Consider the following 20,253-nt stretch of genomic DNA (forward strand, 5'->3'; position numbering starts at 1 on the left):
ATAGCTAGCTACTTTATGAACAGTGTCCACAGCAGTAGCTACTTCATACTGCATTCACTGTAAATACATTACATCACAACCGTCAAATGAATTAAAAAATAAAAAGATACATCTGACATTTGTGTGAATATCCCCCATATTACATTGTAATTTCTTGACCAATTAATTTCTGTCAAACTATAAAAACATCAAGCAAAATTTGCCTAGAGTCCTAGTTTCAGTGTAAAGATTGGTGTCAGACCGAGGTTTATTTAGTGTTGTGTTTAAACCACAACCATTAGACTTAAAGTTGTATTGGGTGTTTTTTATACTTTGTTAATATATCATATTATATTTACTGTATATGTATTTCAATATACCAGATTGTAACCCCATGAATTGCGATATCATGCAATGTCATATCACCAGATTCTTGCCCATACGCATTCCTATTAATGGAGATTCGGATTTCATTTTCCAGGAGGACTTACACTGCTAAAAGTACTCATTGGTCTTAATATTCTAACTTTCTGAGATACTGAATTTTGGGTTTTCATTGGCTATAAGCCACAATAATCATCAACAATAAAAGAAATACATGCTTAAAATAGATCACTCTGTGTGTAATACATCTATATAATATATGAGCTTGACATTTTTAACTGAATTACTAAAAAGGAACTTTTCAATTATATTCTTATATAATTTTTTGAGATGAACTAGTATAGCAGAGATAAGACCTGTAATATTTAACTGTGCCCCCTCTCCCCTCTATAGTGGCCTATTACCGGCCCCCAGTTTGAGAAAGGCTGCTCTAGAGTAAGTATCTTGTTTTGGGTCAGGTTTCCCCCTCTAGCTGTTTTGGTCGTTGTTGTTTGATCCTTGTTTTTACAGCTCGTGTTGGACGGCTTGCTTGCTGCCCCCGGGCCTCAATTTGGGCTTTGTTTTTATTCCCGTCACCTCGAGCTACTTTGTAGCGTTCCACAAACAGAGGCCCCCTATTCTGTTGACGGCTCTGACTAACATTCAGCAAGCTCAGACCAGCACAACCGGTCTCTTTCAGACAGGTGCAAGGGCCCCTGCAGCACGTTTCATGTGCAGTCACCTGCGCCCAGCCCTCGCCGGCTCTGACGGCTGTTAACAGTTGCTTTCTGCCTCTTCTTCTCCTTCCTGCAGAGCGCTCTGGAGTCCAGGCTCAGCCAGCTGTTCAAACACCTGCACGGAATACGACAGACCGTTGGCCTGATCCTCGCCCCTCACCCAGATCTCCACCCCGCTAAGCTAGCAAGTCCCAAGCAAGTCCCGACGCCCCCGGCTCCCTCAGCCCTCTACGCCCGGCTGCTCAACCAGGCCAGCCTCTGCTGCTCAGACCTGGACCGCTGCTGCCGAGACCTCCTGACCCTGTCCCTCATCGTACCCTCGGCACCCTGGGTAAGCAGATCGCCTCCCTCCGGCCCTCCCGGTCCCGCTTGACAGGGAGGACATCCATCACCGGCGCTCCCATTGTTAGCTCAAAGCTCTGGATGTTTCAGGTGCTAGTTGTGACACAGGGGTTGTCCATGTTTTGGAAACTGATACATTTGTACTTGACAATTAGCCTGCATGAGGGCTTCTGAAGCCGGGCAGTGGAATGTGCATGGCGGAAGAGCTGAGAAAAGAATGTAAAACAAAAAAAAAGTGAAACGGTAAAATATCGCTGCTAATGTTGGAGCGAGTTAGCCGAGCATTTTATGTAGCCTCGTCATTTGCAGCTAGGTGAGTTATATTCGTTGTTGTGGGTCCACAAGGCCAGGTATATACTCAGTCTTATTCCTAATAAATAGCTTTTATAATGACTTTATAATATAAAGTTATTTCTCTATTAATTTCATTATTCCACCTTCATTTTATTGGAGCCACTACTCCTCCTAAAGTTTAGAAAAAAATCAACACTCTTCCAACCCTGATACTTTCAAGCTGATCTGGAATAATGTGCTTTAATACAGCGTTTAGACAAGTACAGTAGTATTCATGCCAATCAAAAAAAAAAAAAAACGTGTCCAAACTACAAATAATAATAGTAATGGCCAAAACGCTGCCATTGAAATCCATTAAAATGTGTCCACAAACGTTTAACCCTCTACTGGTCCCCCTTTTTCAAACTTCTGTCATACCATAATAAGGGCATAATCATAGAGCCAGTAGTGTAGTTTTAAGCTTTATGTTTAAAACTACTATTTTCATTATTTATGAGTTATAAATTGAGCAAATGGAAAAGTCAAATGTGACACCCCGCATATTTACTTTACACCATTTATTCTGCCAAATGTTTTAGGGCTCCACATATAGACAAAAGTGGAGTGACAAACACCTTAGCAACCACCACAGCAGCAGCCTATAAACACCTTAGCAGCCAGTCAATTAACGTACTAACTACCAAGAAAAAAATATAAGCAACTATCAAGCAACACCTTAACAGCCAACATCTACTGTATACTATAGCAACACTTTGGCAACTACATAGCAAGACTTTTAGCAAACATCCCAGCAACAGCCTAGCAACAATTTACCAACCACCTAGCAACCATTTAGCAAATCCCAGCAATCAAAAGCTAAAGTATAGCAATGCTTAAGCAACCACCTATTACCAAGCTCTTAAGCATTATAACCACCGACTTTAATACCTTGGCAACACCATGGCAACACCTTAATAACCACCTAGAAACAACTTGGCAACTACGTATTAACACCTTTAGCAAACATCAAAGTAACAGTCTAGCAATACCTTAGCAACCACTAAGCAAAAACACATCAATCAACAGTTAAACTGTAGCAATGCTTTAGCAACCATCAATCGACCACCTCTTACACTTTGGACTCCGATGTCATGGCAACACCATAGCAACACCTTACCAACCACCTAGAAACACCTTGGTAACTACATATCAATACATTTAGCAAACATCAAAGTAGCAATCAAAAGCAAAAGTATAACAACGCTTCAGCAACCACCTATCAACACGCTCTAAAGCACTGTAACCACTGACTCCAATACCAACACCTTACTAACCACCTAGCAATACCTTGGGAACTCATTTTTGTACCAATCATAATTGCATAGCAACACCTTAACAGCTAAGCAACACCTTAACAGCTAAGCAACACCTTAGCGATCATCTACAAACCTATTAGCAACATCAAATCTAAACCTTAGCAGCTGACTCCTGTACCATAGCAACCCCTTAGCAACAACCTAGCAACACCTTACCAACCAACACCTATTTATATATGTATAGCAACAGTGCTGAGATGTCATTACACTTATATTCATATGTATTATCAGCTCATATCGTATAATATCTTATTTTTTTATAACAAACAGCAGAATATATTTAATTACAGTTCTATAGAGACTATACAGTTCCAACTCAGGCTGTTCCTGCTTTTTTATCATTTCAATTAATTTATTTTCCGTTTTATTCTATTAAAGGACAGGCAGAACTGTTTCCTCTCCCGCACCTCACCCCCATCTCACCTCTGACTAACCGCCAGTTCACCTCCTCCTCCTCCAGTTTAATCTCTCTGAGTCACACTGGGGCGCTGAGGCCTCAGCATGTGTCTGCTCTGGACATATTGACCACTCTCAGGGTGATTCCAGGAGAAAGCAGGTTAGGAGGCAGTTGGGCCGTTCTCTCGTTCTCTCGACTCCCCCTGGACCGGCTCATCTGCGGCCCTATGGATGAAGCAGCCAGACCCACATTAACCCCTCTTCCCCCCCCACCCTCTCCAGCCCCCCTCTGACCCAGGGGCTTTAGAGACGTGCATTATTCATCCCTCATTGAAATGATCTGCTATCCACTTGTGACGGAGCATAATGAAATCTGACGCTGTTTAGAATTCCGACTTGCCTCAGCGGTAACTCTGAGGAGAGGGTTGCGCATCACATTGCAATTCAGATTTTGTTAGATAGCCAAATTCCTGATTTGTTACAGTTATGCGATGAGTTTTTATTATATTTAGGCTTATACTGATCGTTTGGAATAAGAAACATATTACGCTATAATGGAATACAAAGCTTGAATTGTAATTACTCAAGTAGTCAAATTCAAATTTAAAATTATATGCAAATCCAATGAGCTAAGTGAGGCAAGGCCTCTGCAGTAATTGCTGTAAAATATTAATGCTTTACCCTTATACCAACCTAACACCAAATGAAGTAGTATGATAACAGAAACCACTGGCTAGTTTGAGATAGAGGCTAAAATACAATCCAAAACCAGAAAAGGTTGAAACAGTATGTAAAACAAAGTTAACGTATTTTTCAGACTATAAGGCGCACCGGTTTATAAGGCTCACTATCAATGAACCTCTATTTTCTGGTCTATTTTCATACATAAGGTGCACTGGATTATAAAGTGCATAAAGCGACACTAGTAAGGATACCTATATCGAAGTGAGCAAGGTCTTTTTTGGTTCCCTTCTAATAAGGATTACTCTCCTAAAAAAAATGTTTATTTATGTGAGTAAAGTGCTTCCATTTATTTACAATAAGCTTAGATTTCCCATATTTTATCAAAGGATGACTTTTCAGTAAATTTTTTCTAGCACTAAAGTGGCAGCCAATCGTGCACAGCGTACTCTCAACCGGAAACGACTGAACAACACACGTGGAAACTCCACCCCAGCAAATATATTGTGCCAAAAAGTGTTTCCTACATTACTTTGATGTTTATTTGTTTGCAGATCGAATGTGCATTTTTTTAAACAATTTATTTTAATCTACAACCATTTCTGCATCTCAGGCCTGTAACACATTCCCAAAAAAAACCCCTGTAATTTCAGAGTAATGCTGTCTGCATGACGTCGTCTTTCCAATAAAGACAATTCAAAACCACATGCTGTCAAACGAGAGCTGGATATAAATCTACACAGATTTCTTAGCTGAAAATCGTTTATTTGGGTGAGTAAAGTGCTAGTAAATGCCCCTGACAATGCTACACTAAGGGAATCCTGAGTGTACCAGTAAGCCAGGGTCATATTAGCTAGCAGTTTTTAACACACGGTTTTTTTAAACATAGTAAATGTGCAGGCTACAGTCCGATATACTCACCTCTGAACTGTGAAAAAACTAGTGGTTAGCGGCTAATGCTCATACTGCTCCCGCAGTGCTAGTCGGGAAAAGCAGCAGGCTACATGCCGATAATACTCATCTTGGAACGACAAAAGAGCTAGTGCAGAGTTAGCAGCTAATGCTAATACTGATCCAGCAGTGCTAGTCGGGAATAGCAGCAGGCTACATTCCGATAATACTCCCCTCTAAACAGTAAAAGAGCAGAGTGGCTTTACTGCTCCTTGCAACCTGACTGGTAAAATTCATACATAAGACGGACTGAAATAAAAGGCACATTGGCGTATTTTGGGAAAATTTAAGGATTTTAGGTGCGCCTTATAGTGCAAAAAATACGGTACTATTGCACACCATAAGGCGTTTTCTTTTTTTGGAATGTGTTGCAGGTCTGAAATATGGGGATGGTTGTCTAGTTTTTGAACAATGAAATGAAAAAATTAAGTAACACTAAGGAAAACCTATACTATCACTTCTTTTTATACATCATATTGTCTCACATGAGTTCTTAAAACAAGCCAGAATAAATAGGCTATTTGTCCTGGAGACTCATTCCCAGGATACCAGAAAAAGGCCCATCTGCTAACCAGGATCCCTTTAGTCCTGTAAGCACTGAAGCTAGAAGCTAATGATGAGCAGAGTGGAGTGTGGAGTGTCCTCACATGGGGCACCAATTTCTGCCTGAGCGGTGATGCACATACTAAGAACTTCATTGAGAGTGGAGAACATCCATCACTCCCTCAGTCGTCTTACTAACCACCCAGCTCGAAGAGCCAAAGAGATCACCCAATGGAGAGTGGCACCATCATGCACACAAGATAGATGTTCCAACTTTCTGCAGAGGTCCTTTGAGAAAGCGCAGATAAAGAGGCCCATCTGCCAGGTATTAGGAGATGGCTAGATGATTTATTGTAATATTTAGAGGTGTATACATAAATTGTTATTAGTTATTTGGAAAGCGTGCCCCCCTGGTGCCATAGGTAATCGGTACTAAGTGACTACACAGGATGATGGATCTCGTGGTGAAACCGTGTGCCCTGTAAGTAGGTAATCGCAGCCGTGCAGGTTTTTTTTACGTACATGCAAATATACAGGGATCTAAGGTGGCCTGGGAGGGGGCCTGATTTGCATAATTACATGTGCCGGATTTCAATTACGGGATTTTAGCCATCAAGCGAGAACAAATGTGCAACTAAGAGCTAGCGAGCAGCAAGGTCTGAAATCGAAGATAAATGGCCTCTTTTTTCCGTTGCAGCCCATCAGTGATTGAACGGAGCAACCCATTTCCATAGCAGGCTCCTGAGGGGATCAAAAAGGGATCCCCCAGTGTCTCGGGAGGAGCAACGCGGGGGGAATACTCTTTGTTGTGGACTCCCCCGTGCTCTCAGCAGGAAGAGGATGGGCTTGGAATTCAGGAGTGGCTGAAGTACCTGCCATTAAAACGGATCCAAAGGCAGAACAGCTGGGGCCCACCAGCACTGGGGTTTTTCCTCTCCCTGAGTAGCACCCTGATTGATCTGTGTGTTTTCCATTAACATTTACTCTACTTCCAGCCCACAGCTTTACACCACAGGCACGAAGAGCCCTGTTGACTATTGCAAATCGTTATTGTAGATTCACCATAATATTTCCCTCAGTTTAAGTTTTCAGAGCTTGTTTGCCCTCAAACTATACCTGATGTTTATCCTTAGTCGATACATTACTGGATTGATGGTTCACACCTGCCCCATGGTCGTCTCAATCCCTCAATCAGATTTAAAACAAAGACTAGTGTAATTGTTGTGGTATTGGATTGGCACTCGATGTAGTTACACAAGTACAATTCGCACTTAAAAAGGAATGAGTATTTGAGATTAGAGAGGTGGTTAAGTGACCCAGACTAGTGCTAGGTAATGCCGTCATCCAACGTCTATATTGATGCAATTCAGCTACACGTGATAATACACTAACATTGCCAAAGTTCTCATCTGAATTCATGTAGGTTCATTGTCTTTAACCTGGCAACCAGTGTGAGCAAAGATTGGCACTTAAGATAGTGACACAAGTACAATTCGGACTTAAAAAAAGAAAGAGTATTTGAGATTTGAGGTTAAGTGATCCCAACTAGTGCTGTCATCCAACGCAACATGCTTAACTCTGTATTGATGCAGTTTAGCTATGCAAGTGATTGTACACTGACAGTGCCAAAGTTTTTGAATTTGTCTTGTACTTGTTCATGTAGGTTCATTGTCTTTAACCTGGCAAATAGTGTGAACTTTTAGGGAGAAGGAGGCAGGACAGAAAACTTTTTTTTTTCTAACCTCAATCACACTTACAACAAAGACTAGTGCTGTTGTTGTGGTGTCTCATGACAAAGATTGGCACTCGAGGTAGGGACACAAGTTTAATTTGCACTTAAAGGAATGAGTATTTGAGACAGGTTAAGTGGTCCAGACTAGTGCCGTCATCAATGTAAACTACTGTCATTCACAACAGAGGAGCAGGCAGCTAACCATTATGACAAGGTTATGATGTACAGTAGGTTACCCCAATTTGCATATCGTTGCTGTCATATGGAAAAATACTTATCTCCATTTTTGTTGATTTTTAGTTTACTACATAATTTGAACTGACAAACTGTCCTTTATACTGTGCCAAAATTTCTTGATAAACGGACCAATAGACACTCTTCAAAATGACCTGAAATAAACTCTTTTTACATTGATTTCCATTGAAAGTTTACAAGGTTTTTCCTGCTCCTGCTGTTTTGGAGATAAGTGTTTTTCATTGGACAGCAACGATATGCATAAATTGTAACCTTAATCACACTTAAACACAAAGACTAATGTTATTATTGTGGTGTTTCTTGGCAAAGATTGGCACTTAGCAGTGAGTATTTGAGAGTACTGGAGGATTTGCCAAAAAATGCAAAATTAAGGAAAATAAACAATGAGACCTCTAAACTTGCAATTTCTTTTGTACATTTCTGTGTTCACAGTTTAGCTATGGATGGGATTTTATGCTGCCATTTAAAAAAATTTCTTGTACACATCTTGTGCTCGATTAGGTAGAGTCATTGTCTTTTACCTGGCAACCAGTGTGAGCTTCTAGGGAGAAGGGGACTGGAAACACAGCTCTCTCCTCTGTAGTGGATTGAGATATGCAGCATCTGTGAACACACCCGAGTAGGTTTTTTCATTTTTATCTGTAGCCGCTTAGCCATCATTCCAACTGCTTTATAATATAGTCATTTTCAAGCCTAGAGATTCATGCCTTGACTTGTACTTGTATTTTGTGACTGAAAACACTATGCTGCAGTTTGGTGCTCCATGTTGGTATAAGGGGCAAGGCTTATCTCTGCCTGTCAAAATACAGTACGTAGGTTACAGGTCAACATCCGGTTCTTGCAGCAAAAGCTTGGCGTGGGTGTTCTTCAGCTAATCTGGAGGAGCTCTGTGATAAGATCTGATTGGTTGCTTTTGTTCAAGTGTCAGAAGTGTTTACTAAAGTAATCATTATCTCATATTTCAACACACTGTGCTGTATTTACAGTACATTGAGTATTCAGTTCTCTGCAGTAAGTAGGTGAGGAGTAACTAGGTTTCCATGGGGGTTTTTAATGGTGTCCTGTGATAATCCATTCCATGCTGCTTGAATATTCACACAGTTCTTGCAGATTTTGTGTTAGAGGTGGAGTGTTGTCAGGCTTCATTAATTTTTTTACTTGATTTGTTTGTTGGAAGCAAGAAAATTGGTCAGTTCTAAAGATCTGGGCCAGATCTTTATTTCTATTTTTATTTTCCATTTTCTCCCAATTTAGTTAGGTCAATTTGTCCCACCCATTCAACTGCTACTCAGCTAGTGATGCTTCAACACCAGGAGGGTGAAGACTACAACATGCCTCCTTCGATACATGTGAAGTCAGCCACCACCTCTCAGAATCACAGCGTGCTCGGAGGAAAGCGCAGCGACTAGGTTCCGATACATCAGCTCATAGACGCCTTGTGTTGATCGACATCACCCTAGGAGTGATGAGGGAAAAGACCGCCATCAACCCTCCCAGAGAGAGCAAGGCTAATTGTGCTCTCTCAGGGCTCCTGCAGCTGATGGCAAGCTACATGAACAGCCATGATTCGAGCCAGCAATCTCCTGATCATGAGGGCAGCGCTTTAGACCGCTAGACCACTTGACGCCCCTTATGTACAAGGATATTGCCTTGGTGCCAGATACCACAGGACACTTTCAGAGTCCATAGATAGTTTTAGATGGTCAGATCTATATTAGGGGCACAAAACAGGATCTACTTAGTTTAAGACAGCTAGTCCTAATGTTATGGCACAATGAACGTAGATTTAAGACACGGAAATAATCCGCTTTATCCTCACACTTTTTCTGAGAATTTCCCGGTGACTTCAACCCCGTGCAAGACCTGAAATGTGGCACCTCTGTGCGCTAAACCCCGTTTGATCTTCGGTGCTCTCGCTAACATGGTTCTCTAACCTCGATTTTAATTTGAAGGACCCTGTAAGTGTAGCTTTGATGTTTTATTCACACACCATGCTCTTTAAACCTCATTAATATTTGAAGAGAAAGCGTACAGCGGAGGAATAGTTCTGAGAGAAAGACATTATTGAGCAAAGGTGTAGTTCTGCACGAAAAACTGTGAAATAAAATAGGCGCTTTAAAATTTTAAGGGTTTCTTCTTGTAAAATTTAGTTTTGTAGGATTTTTGTTTTGCTTGTATTGTCAGTATAAGAGAGATGAAGGAGAATGAAGAATTAATTTTTAAGTGGTTGAAAAGACGCTGTGAGGACTTATTTCCAAAATAATCTGCATTAAGTTTTGGTTCATGTATGTACCAGAGTAACTAAAAACAACTAAAACAAACTGCATCTCTCTATATTTTATATGATTTATTTTTTAGAAAATAACGTTTGGACATTCCTTCTCATTCAATGTTTTTTTTTTTTTTGCTTTCTTCACATAAATAAATACTGAAGTCATCCAGACTATGAAGGAATACAAAAGTAATTATGTAGTAACATAAAAGTGTTAAACAAACCAAAATACAATATATGAAGCATTTAGATGTGCTTTTAACTGGGGTGCTGTTAACTTGCAATTTCTGACTCTTGATCTTTCTTTCCTGGGGCGGTCCTGATGAGAGCCAGTTTCATCATAGTGTTTTTGATTGTCTTTGCGACTGCAAAAATTTTGAAATGTTTTGAATTAACTGACCTTCTTTTCATATGAAGGTATTAATATACAATGCAGAACATTTTAAATTGATGAAAAACTTTATTTACATGTAATTTTTACGTTTATCTAAAACTATGTGTAAAAATAATAAGTCCTCACATTAAAGCAGCAGTCTGCGTTTTGTGGATTTGGGGATATAGAGACCTCTGTGGTGGGAACGTGTAATTGCACCGTGCATGTAGAAGAGCACTTTTAATATTTATCCAAAACTATGTGTAAAAGTCCTCTAAAGCAACAGTCTACGTTTTGTGGATTTGGGGATATAGAGACCTCTGTGGTGGGAACGTGTAATTGCACCGTGCATGTAGAAGAGCACTTTTAATATTTATCCAAAACTATGTGTAAAAGTCCTCTAAAGCAACAGTCTACGTTTTGTGGATTTGGGGATATAGAGAAATCTCTGGTGACTGGTACATTTGTTTGTGTTCATTTTTAAAATACTTTCAAAATGTAGAGAGAAATTACAAATTATAGCCAACAAACCTTCCAGACCTCTCTCTGTTTTATGAATACGTTTATTAGAGGTTGCAGGGATGGTTGTGCCAGGACACTGATACCATTAATTATAGTATTTTGTCCCCTTTTAACTCTGGAATACTACTGCTATCATTTTTTTTTTCGTGGAATTATATCCATGTAATGTAATGTAATTGTTCTGTTTTCAGTATTTATTTACCTGGTAACAGCTAACAGTTTGATAAGAAGAAGGAACTCTATGCCACAGTTGAGTGAACTGTGTTCAGACAAGCTCATAAATCCACATTAATTTGAATATTCTCAGCAGGTGCAAATTGATTTTTACCTGTCTGCGTTGCAGTTCTGAGCTCATTTGCTTTGCTGATGTTGAAGGTATTTTTTTTTTAAGGTGGAATATTCGGTTGATTTTGCCTGCGGGGGTTTGGAGGTGCATTAGCTGATGTTAAGCTAGCCTGAAGCTTCAACACCTGCTCCCTCTCCATGGCATTTAAATGAGCTATCTGCCGTTCTGGGGGAAACTGCGGGAAGCCTCGACTGGAATCGGGGTAAACGAATGATGTGTGTCATTGCCATTTTTCATACACACTGCCGTGAAGCGCCGTATTGGTCCGTCTTCCTTTTGTGCAGGTAGTTACCGCTGAGCTGCAACTAAAAAAAGGGTGTAAAAATGGGAAGATGAGAAGGAGGTGGAACAGACGGAAGAGGAAACGAGTTGTGATTGACTCCCAGCAGGAGTCCTGAAGGTTCACAGTGAGGCTGTAGGTGAAAAAGGGAGTTAGATATACTGTCTGACAGAGGAGTTCCACATCCACTTATAGTCTTGTACCCCAGTGAGGCGATGAATTGCATGTAGCTTCAGAAGCTTCTTGTCATCATTTTCTACCAGGGTCGAGAGCTATTGAAAGAGAGAGGCTTTGCTACTATTTGGGGTTCAGCTATCTTTTTATTTCATGAGTTACGCTCTTAAAAATAGATGTTCTTGGAGTGATGCCATAGAAGAGACACGTTTGGTTGCAAAAAAAGGAAAAATTAATGACAGAAAGAGATTTACATGAACATTCACAAAAAGTAAAGTTGAAGTAAAAGCTGTGTACCAATCTAGAAGTTCCTCACACTCACACAGAGATCAGTAGGACCTATTTCAGTACCAATTGGTACTTTTGGCAGCGTGGGCAGTGTGCCAAGTCCTGCTGGAAAATGAAATCCACATCTCCATGAAAGTTGTCAGCAGAAGGAAGCACTGAGAAAACACTGCGCTGACTTTGGACTTGATATAACACAGTGGACCAACACCAGCAGATGACACGTCTCTCCAAACCATCACTGATTGGTGGAAACTTCACACTAGACCTCAAGCAGCTTGGACTGTGTGTCTTTCCACTCTTTCTCCAGACTCTGATCGCTTGATTTACAAATTAAATGTAAAATTTACGAATTTATGATCAGTGATGGTTTGGAGAGACATGTCATCTGCTGGTGTTGATCCACTGTGTTATATCAAGTCCAAAGTCAGTACCAAATTGGTCTGACAATTTTTCTGAGACAATGATTTTTGGGTTTTCATTGTCTGTAAGCCATAATCATCAACAATAAAATAAATAAACGCTAAAAATAGATCACTCTGTGTGTAATACATCTATATAATATACAAGATTTACATTTTGAATTGAATTACTGAAATAAAGTAACTTTTCAATGATATTGAATTTTTTTAAGTACAACTGTATTTTGTAAAATTTTGACTTTTGCTCACTTGTATTTTTGTGGATTTTGTCTTTAGGATCCTAAAGAAACATTAACTGCCTTCAAGACAACAAACTGACTTCTTTTTCTGAAACATTCCTGCACTATTTAACAAGACAATGCAAAACCACATACTGCAGACCTTATAAAGGCATAACGACTGCGCAAAAAGAAGAGGTTATACAAGTACACAAACATACTGGACTGGCCTGCCTTCAGTTCTGACCTGTACTTAATAAAGAATGTGTGAAAAAAATAGTTTTTATGAAAAATACAACAACAGTAACACCTAAAACACTTTTTCGCTTGGTATATATATATACAGGTTTGTGAAAAGGAATATAAACAGTACAAAGACCAGTTATAATTTTTTTTATGTTTTGCAGGCCTGACATGCAGGAATAAATGTATATTAACAAATAAATTGTAGTTGATATGAAAAGAATATTTTTAGTAAGTGAGGAAGCTGCAGAAGTGTACAGTAAAGAAGCTGTCACCGCTTCAGTGAACCGGTATAAAAGACCTTCGCAATTACGTTGCTTTCTGTCACGGTAAAACGCAATCCGCTGGTGTTGAGCCAACAAAGGCCGGATTGCTTTTGGATTTTGATCCGGCAGCAGCTGTATCCTCCTGCTGCCATGCCTGCTTACTGGGCCAAGAGAGAAAAACCCCAAACTCACATGAGAAGATCATTATAAATCCTGAACCGCTTGAGCTTCTTTAACCATAAATATCCCCAACCTCCCTCGCCCCCTTTCTCCCTTTTCCGTCGGTCCTGAAAGCTGAAAGCCCCTTGTTTTAATGAACTGGATTTTCTCCAAGTGGAAGGGTTAGGCTCCGGAGCAAACACCTTATCTGTCAGAGGAGATCAAAGTAGCTCCGAGGATCAGAACTAAGCGAGCTCGACTGGTGCACCCAGCATTTAATTAGGGCCTAATTGGCGCGCGGCTAAACAGAGCCACTGAGCAGGTGTAAACAAGCCGGGATACAATCCATGCGCCGGCAGGGACACCTTCAGGGGAGGATAGCAAGCTGTGGGTAGTAAAGCACTGACCGAGTGCCGGCTAGTACTGGAAAAGGATGATGAAATTATGGTAATGAAGGTGTGAGCAGAGAAACTTAAGGACAGGTCTTTTTAGAAGCAGTTGCAAGCTCACGTCTCCTGGTATGGAACGTGAGATGTGAAGCTGAACAATTTCACGAGACCTGTGAAGCTCACGTCTCCTGGTAAAGAACGTGAAATGAGAAGCTAAACAATTTCACGAGACCAGAGAAGACGTAAACGTTAGAGTACCTTGAGAGGCTTTTGTTTTTGTTTTGTCTGGAAGTAGCTTTTAGCCTGGCACTGAATTCCCTGTAGCATGCCACTTTTTTGGCCCACACTTTAAACCATTTTATTCTTCATATTAGTCCTTTTATCCTACTTTTTAAGTTTCACAATTTCCCGAAATATTAAGCCTTACAGATAAGGATGCACAGAATGTGCACAAATTATAAATTCTTCAGGGTCTGTTTTTTTTTTTTTTTAAGAACAATGACAATTAATTTTAACATGCTATGCCAGGTAAATACAGTACATGCTCTTATTCTAGACTCCACTCAATATCAGAATCAATTACAGACTTCATACACATATTTTATCAAACAGCATGACTTGCTTTAGTTAACCAGCTCATTGCCCTCAACCTGTCATCAAATGTAAGTGTGTAATCCAGCTTAGAAAAACAGTCGAAATCCAAGTTTTAATACTATAGCAGCAATTAAGTGCATGTGTACTATAGGCTGTGTGCATGTAGAATCTGTTCACACAAAGGAAACTCAGCTATTTTGAGTCAGATTAGAGTCAGAGTTTAAACGAGTCATTTCGTAGAGTCTGTTCAAGGTCTGGTGAACACCACCAGCGAAGTACAATTGAACAATTGTACAATTTTTTTTTTAAGAACAGTTCTGTTTACACTTGTAAAAGTAAAAATTCACCCCTGCTGCGACTCAGCCAACAAAACCCTGGGGTGAATTTTTGCTTCCTGAACCTGGACAACCCACTTAATTAACTATGTTTACATAGGATCTCCGGTGAATTTTGCGTTCTACAGAGACTTTAAAACTAAGTTAGTAGCTGAACTGCCCATAGCAGGGCATTGCACATGTTGTAAAGTAACAGATGACATTGCAAAGACTGTTATTAGTGTAAAAATGTCTTCACATGTAATGAAAACCAGTGAAAAACTAGTTGATTTTGTTATTTACTACTAAAGGGGCTTTTTTTTCCCAAATAAACTATTGCATTTTGCCTTAAAAGTTCTCAGTGTTCCCTTTTTTAGAGCCCTATTTGGACAGGAATAGTTTTACATGGGGATGAGATATAAACGTTATAGATACCTTGAAGCATTCTTGTTTTTTGTTTTGTCTGCATCATTGCCAGCCCATTCTCCCTATGTTGTAGTTGCAGACGTTAGCCTATTAATGACCTTGGGGACAACCTTGGAAACAGCTTGGCTAGACGTATCCAATATACAACGAGTTATCTGCAGTGTGTATTTCGCTATTCTGTTTATTTGAAGTCCTAGACAGGGTAAATTATTGAATCCAGGGAGAGCATATGGCACTTAAATCCATTATTAATGGCAGTCAGAAATTTCTTTTTATACATGTCCTTCCAGCCCCACTTTTGAAGTGTGAAGTTGTGACTTATCTCAGAAGCCGGAATGCGGTTCGCTCTCCCAGGATGCTCTCTCTCTCTCAGAGCGTTACTGAAGCCCTGCCAAACCCTGCCTAAACACAGCCGCAGAAAAAATGACTCGGTCTAATCCAAATAAGAATTTCCTTTGTCCCCTTTTGCTGAGCAATGCTCTTCCTTGGCCGGCGCAAAAGTGATATTTCCATTTGAAGCCATAATAAAGAAGTGAAGGTTCAAAGCAGCCCCGGCCTGCGTTCAGCCAGCAAGGTTGGGTCTACCTTAAGCCTTGTCATGACAATGGATGGTGTTTATTCACGGGTGCTAAATAGCTCAGGGCCTTGTAGTACACTGCTCACTGTAAACAGTGAAGGAGCAGGCTTTTAACCCTCACCTCTGTGAGATTATTCCTCAACAGTGATCAAGCTGCTGAAACACGTGGTGACGGATCTCTGCACGCCTCGCCCTCATTGAGTCTGATTTACAGTGAGAGCGCGGACCTTTCACTGTGAAATACAGCAGCTCCAATTTATCTTTGAGTTTTTAGTCTATGCTGTTAAATAGGTGCATCCAATGGCTTGTGTGGTTGGTTTGTGTAGTTCTATAAGCAATGCTTTCTTCAAAGTCTGTGAAAAGTACTGTGTTTATGGCATCCGTATAAGATGATTAAAGTTGCCAAAGAATGCATTTAAGTTTTTTATGTTGTTTCTTGATGTATAAATATTAGATTGTTTGACTTAGGTTGGGATACAAAAAGGCTCAGATGCTGTTTTACAAGCCTATTTACAATCCTGTTACATTTGCCTCTAAACGAATTTTTTTTTTTTTTTGAAGAGTGCTTGAAGAAATCTGATACAGCACTGCAATGATGCGGCAAAGCCATCAAAGTTGCATAGTTTAGCATAGTGTAGTTTTGTTTTTAGCACTGTATACAAGATCTGGACAGTGTGGTTGTTTACTCTAGGTCCACTCAGTGTCCAGCCAGCGCAGTGTTCCATAAAAATAAGCTTGAAAGGTGATAATATAAGGACTGGCTTAGGCATTGTAATATCTCTTGTTAAACGAGCTAAAAAAATAAACTCAGGTTTTTCTCAAGTACAGATGCCCTTGAGGAGATAATTAACTTTTTATTTGTCATGCAGATACCTTCAAAGTCATTCAAATGAAAATGTATTTATTTATGTAAGTGGATTAAAAGGTTGATTATCAATTATCATTGTTATTATCATTATCATTGACCCTCCAGCAACCAGCAATCTCCCAATCATAGTGCTTGGTGCTCCCAAAAAAAAAAAAAAAAATATATATATATATATATATATATATATATATGAGGTTATTTTTTATGGATTTATTGTGAATTATTATAGAAAAAAATAATTTCATCTATTTTGATTGTTAAACATGGTTAGAACAGATAAATTTAACCTTGGAACATAAAATAACACACAAGAAACTTAAGAAGTTAAATAACTGTACCTTTACTTGACAACTACTGGACAAAATAGTTAAGATTTTTTTTTTTGAAAAAGGATTGGACATAAACTCTAGCAGGTTCTGCTTCATACCGAATTGAGACAAACAGTAGAATTTAAAATACACATTACCTTCATAGTAACCGCAAAGTAGCCATGACTGATTCATGAAAATGTCAGATTTAATCTGTTATTTTTACACAATAATCAGATTAAATCGAGAGATCGTAACAGCCCTGGTGTATACTATGCAGTAAATCAAAGACAGACAGCACGTTTATGAATCCCATCCAGCCGTTAAGTGCCATAATAAGCACCAAAGCTCCTGTTGGCTTCCTGTTCTGATGGATTCATTTGTGCCTTGCACTCGCGAGTCTGTCTCCACTGAATGGCCACGGTTGTGTGCATCAGCGAGGCATGATGAGCCCTCTCACAGCACACCTCTCTCTGTCATTGAATAATTCATCATAGTAAATGTGTCAGATGAAGACCTGAACCAGCCCACTGTCTCATTTTTCCGAGGAGTAAGCAGATTCACTCCACTTGCCTGAAGATGCAGTGTTTTTTTTTTGTTTTTTTTTTAGCTTTGTAGAGTGGAAAGAGAGTGAACGGCGCTCGTGTTTTGTTCTGTTCTCTTTGTGTTTCTGTGCTTGAGCTGAAAGAGAATACCAGCTTCAAAAAGAGGGGGGAAAACTTGAATACATATTTCGTTATCAGAATCAAAACATGACCTACAAAAACTAGCAACACCAACCAGCATTGCTGTATTGTACTGGATATCTCTAACCTTTCTTTAGAGATTTAAAGATTTTTTAGAGCGCCAAAACTGAACAGAATAAAACATTTGTCTGAAGCCTGTATACTGCATACCAAACACAGTATTGCAGCCAGAAATGCACCCAGTCTTTTGGTAAACAAACATATGCTAAGTTTAGCTAGCTAAGGTTAGCTAAGTTAGCTCAGCTAGTGTTACTATCCTAGCCATGTTAGCTTGTGTCTTTTAGTCGGAAAACAGTTTGACAGTTTGTGAAAGCGTAGCTAGAGTTATTAAAGCGTAAAAAATAACTCAAACATGCCATATTTTTCTTTTTTTTTATCGTTTTTGTCATTTTAGTGTGACATTTAGTATTATGTTCCTTTTCTTTCAGACATGTGTCCTAAAAAATATATATTTTTTGAGGATAGTGAGGATAAACAGCATTCATGGATGGGTTCCTCTTACTGAGTCTTGGTTTCTCCCAAGGTTTCTTCCTCTTAGTATGAAGGAGTTTTTTCTTGAGACTGTTCCGACTGTCACTGTGCTGTTTCTCATATGAGGCTTAAACCTGTATCTCTTTAAAGCTGCTTTGTAAGGACATTTGTTGTAACAAAAAGTGCTATTTTAATGAATGTGAATTCAATTCAGTTGAATTCATGTTTTGATTGCACTTGATGTCAATTTGTTCTTTCGTAGAATCACTTACATGCTTGTGGGTGGAACATGGATAAGCTTATTTGGTGTAAAGTATGTAACCCCACCCTCCTATGTATCCTACAGTGCTCCTAGTGCTGGGAGTGTGAAGCCAACAAGATCATTTTTAAAGTTATGCCAGGTTCACACTACACAACTTTTGGAATGGTCAGTCGTTGTGCTGTTCACACTACACGACTGGTTGTGCTGTAATCACGAGTCCTCTAGTTACAAACCTTTAAAACTTCAGCATTAGATTACCAACCAATCAGCTCACAGTAGCATAGATGCAGAGTCTTTACTGTGTAAAACTTGTTTACTGTAGAACAAATGTAATATACAGGCATGCTTTTTTTGCTTTTGTAGTAAAATACATCATTGTTCTTTTTAATATTAATGGAATACTCATTAATACTACTTTTAGCTTTCATCTCCTTTTACCCCCATTCATATAGGGCTCACTTGCGGGCTCCCTCTAGTGTTTAACAGTGATCTAACAGGGAGAGAGAAAAAGGTCAGACTCCCCATAAACAGCTCTGGTAAAACAGGAGGTCTGTTTTAGAGCCGTGGTTCTATTTCTACTGGATCCCATTGGCTGTGGGTAGTTGCTGCTCTTGACTCCCAGTCGCCGACTGGGTCAGATATTTAGCATGCTGCGCATCTGCTACTCATTGGCAATCAGTCAGCGACGGCTCAGCGAGTATCTTTCAGTAGCTCACACTACAGGACTGAGCGAGCGCAGAGAGACCCCCGATTAACCTCTGAGCAGAGTTTTTTTGTCAGTGATCAATGGAAAACTGGACTAGAGTTTACAGTACACTAAAATATACAGTATGAAGTACTAACACATCACTGGATGTCTGAACATGCTTGGAGGAGAACACTAACTCCCAGTTCTGTTGAGTCAGCTAGCTAACAGATGTCTTTGCTGGCCAGCGTTCCACTGAGGAAAGGGTGGAGGGGGAGTAGTAGAATACAGCTTTATGCTCCAGTGTTGTTCTTTCTACTTGACTGAAGGGTTTTGGACTCGAACCCAAAGCAAGACTTGTGACGCACTCAGTAACTCGCTGATTTGTTGGACCACATTGAGTGACCCAAGCGGATCAGGGTTCTGCGTACTTTGCCTTGTATTTAGTCTTTTAAAAGACGTCATGAGCCAGTTGTCGCACCAAACCCAGCAGATGAAAAGCCGGATTAGAGTGCTGGGTGTGAGGCTGGCCTCTAATTTCTTCTCCCACACACCACAGCCCTGTTGTCTTCTTACACCTAGCCATGACCCTGCATGTGCTTTCAGAGGTGGTCTGCTGTGGGTGGGGGGGGGCAGGCAGGGTGGTCCCGGGCCGGCTCGGAGGCGAGCATGTGACCACAGCCACATGGCCGGTACATATGCGCTCGCTGCTGCCTGCTGAAATCACGGCAGTGAGGAAGAAAACTCTAGTGGAAAAAGAGATAGTTTAGTTAATTGAGGTTATTTGAGAGTTTTTTTTTTGTCAAAACAGCAACAGACTTAATACTCTAATTTCCTCTCTGGGTTTAATAAAATTATTTCTTATATGCCTTATATTTAGGCCCAGAGCATTTTTAAAACTGCAAAAGCCAGTACTGAGACAGTGAGTGCATTTACATGCATGTTCATGTTTCTATTACTGCAGTTAACTGATTATTCAAGTTGTCATGTAAACATCACATTCTGATTTCTTATATTAGAGTAATGTCTAACAAAAAGATTAAGAAATCTGATGAGGAGAGAGTTTGATTTTAGCTCAGTAACTGTATTTTTCAGTGAACAGACCCTGGTAGCAGGAATAAGTAAGCTGCCTTTAACACAGCAAAAAAAAAAAAGTTTGGGTTTTACGTGATGATTTCGTAAAACTACAACACAAAAATAGTTTACATGAACACACACAAGTACAAATACATCCTGCGCTGCATTCTGCATGTTTAGATAGGAGGCTTAATACTAGACAATTTCACATTTTCAATATCTAATAAATAATGATATTTAAAAATGTGCATGATAATATTGCAGCTACTTACAGGCAATTCTTGGATGAATGATTGTTTGCAAGATGGAAGGAGATTCTTATCAGAACAGTAAGATGTGCAGTGTCAT

At 39.8% G+C, this 20,253-nt stretch overlaps 1 protein-coding gene and 1 long non-coding RNA gene across 2 annotated transcripts in view; one reads left to right on the plus strand and one right to left on the minus strand.

Moving 5' to 3' along the window:
* Nucleotides 1–20,253, plus strand: part of LOC103026298 (uncharacterized) — a 105,895-nt gene that overhangs the window by 61,353 nt on the left and 24,289 nt on the right. Inside the window, exon 8 of the mRNA XM_049470222.1 lies at nucleotides 1,156–1,410. Within this exon, the coding sequence (XP_049326179.1) occupies nucleotides 1,156–1,410 (255 nt within the window). The remainder of the gene's footprint in view (nucleotides 1–1,155; nucleotides 1,411–20,253) is intronic.
* Nucleotides 18,439–20,253, minus strand: part of LOC111191748 (uncharacterized) — a 1,828-nt gene continuing 13 nt past the window's right edge. Inside the window, exons 1-2 of the long non-coding RNA XR_002649638.2 lie at nucleotides 20,178–20,253; nucleotides 18,439–19,574 (exon numbers count right to left, since the gene is read on the minus strand). The exon at nucleotides 20,178–20,253 is cut by the window's right edge and continues 13 nt beyond it. This is a non-coding gene — a long non-coding RNA (uncharacterized LOC111191748). The remainder of the gene's footprint in view (nucleotides 19,575–20,177) is intronic.

Source organism: Astyanax mexicanus, chromosome 22 (genome assembly GCF_023375975.1).
Source record: "Astyanax mexicanus isolate ESR-SI-001 chromosome 22, AstMex3_surface, whole genome shotgun sequence".
NCBI lineage: Eukaryota > Metazoa > Chordata > Actinopteri > Characiformes > Acestrorhamphidae > Astyanax > Astyanax mexicanus.